At 42.9% G+C, this 12,077-nt stretch overlaps 1 protein-coding gene across 3 annotated transcripts in view; it reads left to right on the top strand.

The window, feature by feature from the left end:
- Positions 1-10,562: 10,562 nt before the first annotated feature.
- The window catches only part of sec31b (SEC31 homolog B, COPII coat complex component), a 29,274-nt gene continuing 27,759 nt past the window's right edge, over positions 10,563-12,077 (top strand). For all 3 annotated transcript variants that reach the window (XM_064963848.1, XM_064963846.1, XM_064963849.1), the window contains exons 1-2: positions 10,563-10,677; positions 11,838-11,952. In XM_064963848.1, coding sequence (XP_064819920.1) covers positions 11,874-11,952 — 79 coding nt within the window. In that variant the 5' untranslated portion in view covers positions 10,563-10,677; positions 11,838-11,873. The remainder of the gene's footprint in view (positions 10,678-11,837; positions 11,953-12,077) is intronic.

Genomic DNA, 12,077 nt, shown 5'->3' with positions numbered 1-12,077 from the left:
GAAACTACCAGACAGCTGGAAGGAGCACTAGTGGTACCAATCTGGGAATAGGAGAAACTACCGGACAGCTGGAAGGAGCACTAGGGGTACCAATCCGGAAGCCAGGGAAGGACAGGACATACTGGGTCAGCATTTGTAGTGCAGGAATGTGGAGTGGCAGTCAGGAAACAGTCAGGAAACGTGGTACAGATATTCTGTCAGAGCTGAGGGCCATACTGTTGGCCTTGCAGTGGGTGGAGGAAGTCAAGCCAGACAGAGTAGCTATTTGCTCTGATTCATGTGCAGTGTTAATGAGTATTCAGTCCTTTAGGTCATGTAGAAGACAAGACCTGCTGTATGAGGTGCTACAAACCCCATGGCAGGATTAGACAGATGGGAATACAGATAAGATTTACTTGGTCCCAGCCCATGTGGGGGTGGAGGGGAACGAGGCAGTTGATGTACTCGCTAAACAAGCACGTAGTAGTGGGGATGTTAATGTTGTAGTTTCAATGAGCAAGGCAGAGGCAAAAAGCCTGATATGGACAGTGATGGTGTAGTGATGACAGGAGCAGGTTAAAAGCCTGATATAGACAGTGATGGTGTAGAGATGGCAGGTTAACAGCCTGATATAGACAGTTATGGTGTAGAGATGACAGGTTAAAAGCCTGATATAGACAGTGATGGTGTAGAGATGGCAGGTTAAAAGCCTGATATAGACAGTGATGGTGTAGAGATGGCAGGTTAAAAGCCTGATATAGACAGTGATGGTGTAGAGATGACAGGTTAAAAGCCTGATATAGACAGTGATGGTGTAGAGATGACAGGTTAAAAGCCTGATATAGACAGTGATGGTGTAGAGATGACAGGTTAAAAGCCTGATATAGACAGTGATGGTGTAGAGATGACAGGCTAAAAGCCTGATATAGACAGTGATGGTGTAGAGATTGCAGGTTAAAAGCCTGATATAGACAGTGATGGTGTAGAGATGGCAGGTTAAAAGCCTGATATAGACAGTGATGGTGTAGAGATGACAGGAGCAGGTTAAAAGCCTGATATAGACAGTGATGGTGTAGAGATGACAGGAGCAGGCTAAAAGCCTGATATAGACAGTGATGGTGTAGAGATGGCAGGTTAAAAGCCTGATATAGACAGTGATGGTGTAGAGATGACAGGAGCAGGTTAAAAGCCTGATATAGACAGTGATGGTGTAGAGATGACAGGCTAAATGCCTGATATAGACAGTGATGGTGTAGAGATGACAGGCTCAAAGCCTGATATAGACAGTGATGGTGTAGAGATGACAGGTTAAAAGCCTGATATAGACAGTGATGGTGTAGAGATGACAGGAGCAGGTTAAAAGCCTGATATAGACAGTGATGGTGTAGAGATGACAGGTTAAAAGCCTGATATAGACAGTGATGGTGTAGAGATGGCAGGTTAAAAGCCTGATATAGACAGTGATGGTGTAGAGATGGCAGGTTAAAAGCCTGATATAGACAGTGATGGTGTAGAGATGACAGGTTAAAAGCCTGATATAGACAGTGATGGTGTAGAGATGACAGGTTAAAAGCCTGATATAGACAGTGATGGTGTAGAGATGACAGGTTAAAAGCCTGATATAGACAGTGATGGTGTAGAGATGACAGGCTAAAAGCCTGATATAGACAGTGATGGTGTAGAGATGGCAGGTTAAAAGCCTGATATAGACCGTGATGGTGTAGAGATGGCAGGTTAAAAGCCTGATATAGACAGTGATGGTGTAGAGATGACAGGAGCAGGTTAAAAGCCTGATATAGACAGTGATGGTGTAGAGATGACAGGCTAAATGCCTGATATAGACAGTGATGGTGTAGAGATGACAGGCTCAAAGCCTGATATAGACAGTGATGGTGTAGAGATGACAGGCTAAAAGCCTGATATAGACAGTGATGGTGTAGAGATGGCAGGTTAAAAGCCTGATATAGACAGTGATGGTGTAGAGATGACAGGAGCAGGTTAAAAGCCTGATATAGACAGTGATGGTGTAGAGATGACAGGCTAAATGCCTGATATAGACAGTGATGGTGCAGAGATGACAGGAGCAGGCTAAAAGCCTGATATAGACAGTGATGGTGTAGAGATGACAGGCTCAAAGCCTGATATAGACAGTGATGGTGCAGAGATGACTGGCTAAAAGCCTGATATGGACAGTGATGGTGAAGAGATGACAGGCGCAGGCTAAAAGCCTGATATAGACAGTGATGGTGTAGAGATGACAGGCTCAAAGCCTGATATAGACAGTGATGGTGTAGAGATGACAGGCTAAAAGCCTGATATGGACAGTGATGGTGAAGAGATGACAGGCGCAGGCTAAAAGCCTGATATAGACAGTGATGGTGTAGAGATGACAGGAGCAGGCTAAATGCCTGATATAGACAGTGATGGTGTAGAGATGACAGGAGCAGGCTAAAAGCCTGATATAGACAGTGATGGTGTAGAGATGACAGGCTAAAAGCCTGATATAGACAGTGATGGTGTAGAGATGACAGGCTCAAAGCCTGATATAGACAGTGATGGTGTAGAGATGACAGGAGCAGGCTAAAAGCCTGATATAGACAGTGATGGTGAAGAGATGACAGGCTAAAAGCCTGATATAGACAGTGATGGTGTAGAGATGACAGGCTCAAAGCCTGATATAGACAGTGATGGTGTAGAGATGACAGGCTCAAAGCCTGATATAGACAGTGATGGTGTAGAGATGACAGGAGCAGGTTAAAAGCCTGATATAGACAGTGATGGTGTAGAGATGACAGGAGCAGGTTAAAAGCCTGATATAGACAGTGATGGTGTAGAGATAACAGGCTAAAAGCCTGATATAGACAGTGATGGTGTAGAGATGACAGTCTAAAAGCCTGATATGGACAGTGATGGTGTAGAGATGACAGGCTCAAAGCCTGATATAGACAGTGATGGTGTAGAGATGACAGGAGCAGGCTAAAAGCCTGATATAGACAGTGATGATGTAGAGATGACAGGCTAAAAGCCTGATATAGACAGTGATGGTGTAGAGATGACAGGCTAAAAGCCTGATATAGACAGTGATGGTGTAGAGATGACAGGAGCAGGTTAAAAGCCTGATATAGACAGTGATGGTGTAGAGATGACAGGAGCAGGCTAAAAGCCTGATATAGACAGTGATGGTGTAGAGATGACAGGCTAAAAGCCTTATATAGACAGTGATGGTGTAGAGATGACAGGAGCAGGCTAAAAGCCTGATATAGACAGTGATGGTGTAGAGATGACAGGCTCAAAGCCTGATATAGACAGTGATGGTGTAGAGATGACAGGCTAAAAGCCTGATATAGACAGTGATGGTGTAGAGATGACAGGAGCAGGTTAAAAGCCTGATATAGACAGTGATGTTGTAGAGATGACAGGCTAAAAGCCTGATATAGACAGTGATGGTGTAGAGATGACAGGCTAAAAGCCTGATATAGACAGTGATGGTGTAGAGATGACAGGCTAAAAGCCTGATATAGACAGTGATGGTGTAGATATGACAGGAGCAGGTTAAAAGCTTGATATAGACAGTGATGGTGTAGAGATGACAGGCTAAAAGCCTGATATAGACAGTGATGGTGTAGAGATGACAGGAGCAGGTTAAAAGCTTGATATAGACAGTGATGGTGTAGAGATGACAGGTTAAAAGCCTGATATAGACAGTGATGGTGTAGAGATGACAGGCTAAAAGCCTGATATAGACAGTGATGGTGTAGAGATGACAGGAGCAGGCTAAAAGCCTGATATAGACAGTGATGGTGTAGAGATGACAGGAGCAGGTTAACAGCCTGATATAGACAGTGATGGTGTAGAGATGACAGGTTAAAAACCTGATATAGACAGTGATGGTGTAGAGATGACAGTCTAAAAGCCTGATATGGACAGTGATGGTGTAGAGATGACAGGCTCAAAGCCTGATATAGACAGTGATGGTGTAGAGATGACAGGAGCAGGCTAAAAGCCTGATATAGACAGTGATGATGTAGAGATGACAGGCTAAAAGCCTGATATAGACAGTGATGGTGTAGAGATGACAGGAGCAGGTTAAAAGCCTGATATAGACAGTGATGGTGTAGAGATGACAGGAGCAGGCTAAAAGCCTGATATAGACAGTGATGGTGTAGAGATGACAGGCTAAAAGCCTTATATAGACAGTGATGGTGTAGAGATGACAGGAGCAGGCTAAAAGCCTGATATAGACAGTGATGGTGTAGAGATGACAGGCTCAAAGCCTGATATAGACAGTGATGGTGTAGAGATGACAGGCTAAAAGCCTGATATAGACAGTGATGGTGTAGAGATGACAGGAGCAGGTTAAAAGCCTGATATAGACAGTGATGTTGTAGAGATGACAGGCTAAAAGCCTGATATAGACAGTGATGGTGTAGAGATGACAGGCTAAAAGCCTGATATAGACAGTGATGGTGTAGAGATGACAGGCTAAAAGCCTGATATAGACAGTGATGGTGTAGAGATGACAGGAGCAGGTTAAAAGCTTGATATAGACAGTGATGGTGTAGAGATGACAGGCTAAAAGCCTGATATAGACAGTGATGGTGTAGAGATGACAGGAGCAGGTTAAAAGCTTGATATAGACAGTGATGGTGTAGAGATGACAGGTTAAAAGCCTGATATAGACAGTGATGGTGTAGAGATGACAGGCTAAAAGCCTGATATAGACAGTGATGGTGTAGAGATGACAGGAGCAGGCTAAAAGCCTGATATAGACAGTGATGGTGTAGAGATGACAGGAGCAGGTTAACAGCCTGATATAGACAGTGATGGTGTAGAGATGACAGGTTAAAAACCTGATATAGACAGTGATGGTGTAGAGATGACAGGAGCAGGTTAAAAGCCTGATATAGACAGTGATGGTGTAGAGATGACAGGTTAAAAGCCTGATATAGACAGTGATGGTGTAGAGATGACAGGTTAAAAGCCTGATATAGACAGTGATGGTGTAGAGATGACAGGTTAAAAGCCTGATATAGACAGTGATGGTGTAGAGATGACAGGTTAAAAACCTGATATAGACAGTGATGGTGTAGAGATGACAGGAGCAGGTTAAAAGCCTGATATAGACAGTGATGGTGTAGAGATGACAGGTTAAAAGCCTGATATAGACAGTGATGGTGTAGAGATGACAGGTTTAAAGCCTGATATAGACAGTGATGGTGTAGAGATGACAGGTTAAAAGCCTGATATAGACAGTGATGGTGTAGAGATGACAGGAGCAGGTTAAAAGCCTGATATAGACAGTGATGGTGTAGAGATGACAGGAGCAGGTTAATAGCCTGATATAGACAGTGATGGTGTAGAGATGACAGGAGCAGGTTAACAGCCTGATATAGACAGTGATGGTGTAGAGATGACAGGTTAAAAGCCTGATATAGACAGTGATGGTGTAGAGATGACAGGCTAAAAGCCTGATATAGACAGTGATGGTGTAGAGATGACAGGTTTAAAGCCTGATATAGACAGTGATGGTGTAGAGATGACAGGTTAAAAGCCTGATATAGACAGTGATGGTGAAGAGATGACAGGCTAAAAGCCTGATATAGACAGTGATGGTGTAGAGATGACAGGCTCAAAGCCTGATATAGACAGTGATGGTGTAGAGATGACAGGCTCAAAGCCTGATATAGACAGTGATGGTGTAGAGATGACAGGAGCAGGTTAAAAGCCTGATATAGACAGTGATGGTGTAGAGATGACAGGAGCAGGTTAAAAGCCTGATATAGACAGTGATGGTGTAGAGATAACAGGCTAAAAGCCTGATATAGACAGTGATGGTGTAGAGATGACAGTCTAAAAGCCTGATATGGACAGTGATGGTGTAGAGATGACAGGCTCAAAGCCTGATATAGACAGTGATGGTGTAGAGATGACAGGAGCAGGCTAAAAGCCTGATATAGACAGTGATGATGTAGAGATGACAGGCTAAAAGCCTGATATAGACAGTGATGGTGTAGAGATGACAGGAGCAGGTTAAAAGCCTGATATAGACAGTGATGGTGTAGAGATGACAGGAGCAGGCTAAAAGCCTGATATAGACAGTGATGGTGTAGAGATGACAGGCTAAAAGCCTTATATAGACAGTGATGGTGTAGAGATGACAGGAGCAGGCTAAAAGCCTGATATAGACAGTGATGGTGTAGAGATGACAGGCTCAAAGCCTGATATAGACAGTGATGGTGTAGAGATGACAGGCTAAAAGCCTGATATAGACAGTGATGGTGCAGAGATGACAGGAGCAGGCTAAAAGCCTGATATAGACAGTGATGGTGTAGAGATGACAGGCTCAAAGCCTGATATAGACAGTGATGGTGTAGAGATGACAGGCTAAAAGCCTGATATAGACAGTGATGGTGTAGAGATGACAGGAGCAGGTTAAAAGCCTGATATAGACAGTGATGTTGTAGAGATGACAGGCTAAAAGCCTGATATAGACAGTGATGGTGTAGAGATGACAGGCTAAAAGCCTGATATAGACAGTGATGGTGTAGAGATGACAGGCTAAAAGCCTGATATAGACAGTGATGGTGTAGAGATGACAGGAGCAGGTTAAAAGCTTGATATAGACAGTGATGGTGTAGAGATGACAGGCTAAAAGCCTGATATAGACAGTGATGGTGTAGAGATGACAGGAGCAGGTTAAAAGCTTGATATAGACAGTGATGGTGTAGAGATGACAGGTTAAAAGCCTGATATAGACAGTGATGGTGTAGAGATGACAGGCTAAAAGCCTGATATAGACAGTGATGGTGTAGAGATGACAGGAGCAGGCTAAAAGCCTGATATAGACAGTGATGGTGTAGAGATGACAGGAGCAGGTTAACAGCCTGATATAGACAGTGATGGTGTAGAGATGACAGGTTAAAAACCTGATATAGACAGTGATGGTGTAGAGATGACAGGAGCAGGTTAAAAGCCTGATATAGACAGTGATGGTGTAGAGATGACAGGTTAAAAGCCTGATATAGACAGTGATGGTGTAGAGATGACAGGTTAAAAGCCTGATATAGACAGTGATGGTGTAGAGATGACAGGTTTAAAGCCTGATATAGACAGTGATGGTGTAGAGATGACAGGTTAAAAGCCTGATATAGACAGTGATGGTGTAGAGATGACAGGAGCAGGTTAATAGCCTGATATAGACAGTGATGGTGTAGAGATGACAGGAGCAGGTTAACAGCCTGATATAGACAGTGATGGTGTAGAGATGACAGGTTAAAAGCCTGATATAGACAGTGATGGTGTAGAGATGACAGGCTAAAAGCCTGATATAGACAGTGATGGTGTAGAGATGACAGGTTTAAAGCCTGATATAGACAGTGATGGTGTAGAGATGACAGGTTAAAAGCCTGATATAGACAGTGATGGTGTAGAGATGACAGGCTAAAAGCCTGATATAGACAGTGATGGTGTAGAGATGACAGGTTAAAAGCCTGATATAGACAGTGATGGTGTAGAGATGACAGGAGCAGGTTAATAGCCTGATACAGACAGTGATGGTGTAGAGATGACAGGAGCAGGTTAACAGCCTGATATAGACAGTGATGGTGTAGAGATGACAGGTTAAAAGCCTGATATAGACAGTGATGGTGTAGAGATGACAGGTTAAAAGCCTGATATAGACAGTGATGGTGTAGAGATGACAGGTTTAAAGCCTGATATAGACAGTGATGGTGTAGAGATGACAGGTTAAAAGCCTGATATAGACAGTGATGGTGTAGAGATGACAGGAGCAGGTTAATAGCCTGATATAGACAGTGATGGTGTAGAGATGACAGGAGCAGGTTAACAGCCTGATATAGACAGTGATGGTGTAGAGATGACAGGTTAAAAGCCTGATATAGACAGTGATGGTGTAGAGATGACAGGCTAAAAGCCTGATATAGACAGTGATGGTGTAGAGATGACAGGTTTAAAGCCTGATATAGACAGTGATGGTGTAGAGATGACAGGTTAAAAGCCTGATATAGACAGTGATGGTGTAGAGATGACAGGCTAAAAGCCTGATATAGACAGTGATGGTGTAGAGATGACAGGTTAAAAGCCTGATATAGACAGTGATGGTGTAGAGATGACAGGAGCAGGTTAATAGCCTGATACAGACAGTGATGGTGTAGAGATGACAGGAGCAGGTTAACAGCCTGATATAGACAGTGATGGTGTAGAGATGACAGGTTAAAAGCCTTATATAGACAGTGATGGTGTAGAGGTGACAGGCTAAAAGCCTGATATAGACAGTGATGGTGCAGAGATGACAGGCTAAAAGCCTGATATAGACAGTGATGGTGTAGAGATGACAGGCTAAAAGCCTGATATAGACAGTGATGGTGTAGAGATGACAGGCTCAAAGCCTGATATAGACAGTGATGGTGCAGAGATGACAGGAGCAGGTTAAAAGCCTGATATAGACAGTGATGGTGCAGAGATGACAGGCTAAAAGCCTGATATAGACAGTGATGGTGAAGAGATGACAGGAGCAGGTTAAAAGCCTGATATAGACAGTGATGGTGCAGAGATGACAGGCTAAAAGCCTGATATAGACAGTGATGGTGAAGAGATGGCAGGAGCAGGTTAAAAGCCTGATATAGACAGTGATGGTGCAGAGATGACAGGCTAAAAGCCTGATATAGACAGTGATGGTGAAGAGATGACAGGTTAAAAGCCTGATATAGACAGTGATGGTGTAGAGATGACAGGAGCAGGTTAAAAGCCTGATATAGACAGTGATGGTGCAGAGATGACAGGCTAAAAGCCTGATATAGACAGTGATGGTGTAGAGATGACAGGCTCAAAGCCTGATATAGACAGTGATGGTGCAGAGATGACAGGCTAAAAGCCTGATATAGACAGTGATGGTGCAGAGATGACAGGCTAAAAGCCTGATATAGACAGTGATGGTGTAGAGATGACAGGCTAAAAGCCTGATATAGACAGTGATGGTGTAGAGATGACAGGAGCAGGCTAAAAGCCTGATATAGACAGTGATGGTGTAGAGATGGCAGGTTAAAAGCCTGATATGGACAGTGATGGTGTAGAGATGGCAGGAGCAGTGGAATAGAGATACTAAAGGCAGGCATTTATTTCAAGTACAGAGGAATGTTGGAGTGGGGAGGACGGCAGGAAGGGACAGAAAATAGCAGGCTATTTTTACAAGATTAAGGGTGGGACACAGACGGTTGAATAAGATGTGATGGATGAAAGCATCCAACAGGAAAGTGTGATCATTGCCAGGAAACAGAGACAGTGGAGCATGTATTGCTATAGTGTGGGCAGTATCAGAGGGAAAGAGAGGCTGAGATCTAGTATGAGGGAGAAGGGGATACAGGAAATTAGTTTAAAGAGGGTATTGTGTAGAACATCATTAGATATAGTCTCAAATATTTTAGATTTTTTTAAGAGTAATGGGGCTGGCATGTAAGATTTAGTTTCTCCGTCTCTGGCCCACACTCCAGTACAGTAGGTGGCGGTAATGTACCATCATGTTGGATGCCAACCGTCGACCAACCCCCACAGAAGAATAAGAAGACAAAGAAGGAGAAGGGCTGTGACTGGCCTCACACTCCACTACAGTAGGTGGCGGTGATGCATCTTAAAAGTTGGTAGCGATCTGCCAACCCGATCTCAAAAAAAGAAGAAGAAAGAGTTGCTTACCAAGACGTCAATGGATCAAAGATTTTATAAGTAAACCAAGATAGACCACACCCTCTCGTTTCCAATGGGAACAAATGAGCCAAGCAGGAGCTACCGAGATCCTATTGGCGTGTTCTTGCACACATCTGCGTTATGTCGGTGAGGGACCCACTACTCTGTGAGGTGTGCGTGTGCAATAACTCAATTCGCCTTTGCGCCCCTTCTAAACAACGATATTTTTTTCTAAACTTTTGCAAAAGGCAAAAGTCTGTAAAACTTAGGCCACTCTTTTCATAACATATAGTTTTGGGAACAAAAAACTGTATTGAGATCAAACGTTTCATCGATAAGAAAAATGTGTAGAATATCGGCTAAAATCCATCCGGTTCCATCTTCTCCCGCTGCCCGCCATCGGGCTTCCTCACTACCATATATTGTACAATCCAGGTGTGCAAAACTCTTACAGATTTACCCAGAAAGACTCACAGCTGTAATCACGTCCAAAGGTGATTCTAATTTGTATTGACTCAGGGATGTGAAGATTTATGTAAATGAGATATCTGTATTTTTATTTTCAATACATTTGTAAAAATGTCTAAAACATGTTTTCATTATGGGTATTGTGTGTATAAAAAAAATGTGGACAAAATCAAGCGGTATGAATTACTTTCTGAAGGCACTGTATGTTTGTCTGGCTGAAGCTAGTTGCAACATTGTTCATCAGGAAATTACAATTTATAGTTATAGATGTAATACTATTTTGAAAAAAAAATGAAAAATATCTATTCAGTACTTTCAACTACTGACATATGAAGAAGCGAGACAATCTTTGCTGAACTGAAAACATTGCAAAACACAGCTACAGGTCAAATCAAGACACTGACTGCTGTGATATTTGATACCATGTCGGCCACCGTAGAAGACGATAAACATCCAGGATTACGTTGGGAGTGCCCGGTGGTTTTCTACATCATTTGTAAACTAGAAAGGTTGATAATCATCAATTCCGACGTAAGTATTTTACATGAAGATATGGGGGTACTAACAATATAGTGTTAGAATATATTTATTCTAGCTTTTAGCTAGCTTGCTAGATTTATAAGCTGAACGACACGTCTGCATGATTTAGCTGTCAAGCTCTAGCTGAAGCCAACGACACGTATCGGTAACTAGCCTAGCTAGCTACTGTTAGCTAACTAAAGAAACTGGTTGAACCAGGGATGGTTTATAGCTAATAGCTCAACCAGCATTAACTACCTATCTATTTATAGAACATATACATTACGGCGAAGACAGACGTGTATTACTAGCTAACCAAATGATGGGTGTTAGCTAGCTCAACGTTTTCTCATCACCCAGCAGTTCTCCATCTAACGGCTCGCTTCCTTCTCGTGTTGTTGATTCATGAGACGTGATTGAAATTGATTCTTCTAACGTTTAGTAAATTGTTTCAGTTTATTAACCATCCCGACATGTTACGTAGCTAGCTACTGTAACGCCCTACAATATGTTGTTTTGATTATTCAGAAACTATTAACGTTTGCTAGTTAGCTGTAGGTGGGTTCATAGTGTTTAGAAATCGGCTATCCCCATATGACGTCCATTACTGCCCAATGCAAGGCGCTTACCTTGGGTTTATTCCTTACGTCTTGCAACGGAAACTTTGTACCGTTTATTAAAAAGTCAACTGAGACAGACCTACCTGAGTTTTTTCGATAGAATCTCTCGTTTTCGTTGCAAAACTTTTTCAGTTTGGAGGAAACGTTTTGCAGCAGAATTTGCGTAATGAATACACTCCAGGGGTCATAACGTGGTATGTTCAATATGACAAAACTTTGGTCAACGTAGCCAAAAACATTTCGAGATGTTTTGGCTATGTTCAATGTTTTAGTCAATGGAAACGGTGCTGAAGAGAAGAACGATGTGATTATGGTGGCTCAGAGGGCTATTGTGTATGGTGGGCTGCACAATATTGTGCGATTAGCTACAAATGGTCACACTGGTGATTTATGTATCTCAATGTGTGACACCCATATTGATCAGGGTACACCCACCAAACAGAAGCAAACAGACCTCAAAAGTTGTTGAAGAATGCTGCACACGTTGAACTGAACTGAATGCACCCCAGTATTGAAGCGTCATTAAAAGTGCTTGTTTTCCATTTTTTTTAGGACTTTGATAGAGGCATCCTAGCCCAATAGAGGAAGATGAGGCTGAAAGAGATCCAGAGGACCGCTCATCCAGCATGGAGCCCTGCCCCCCACCACCCTATCTGCCTGGCTTTAGGTAGGGCACAAATGTTACCTGTATCAGGCCTGTCCATACCTGTCCTGCACGCACTCTAACCCTTCTACCTTGTCTTAGGTAGTAACTCTAACCCTTCTACCTTGTCTTAGGTAGTAACTCTAACC

The sequence above is a fragment of the Oncorhynchus masou genome, unplaced genomic scaffold (genome assembly GCF_036934945.1).
Source record: "Oncorhynchus masou masou isolate Uvic2021 unplaced genomic scaffold, UVic_Omas_1.1 unplaced_scaffold_856, whole genome shotgun sequence".
In the NCBI taxonomy this organism is placed as follows: domain Eukaryota; kingdom Metazoa; phylum Chordata; class Actinopteri; order Salmoniformes; family Salmonidae; genus Oncorhynchus; species Oncorhynchus masou.
This window is presented reverse-complemented; position numbering and strand designations above follow the sequence as displayed.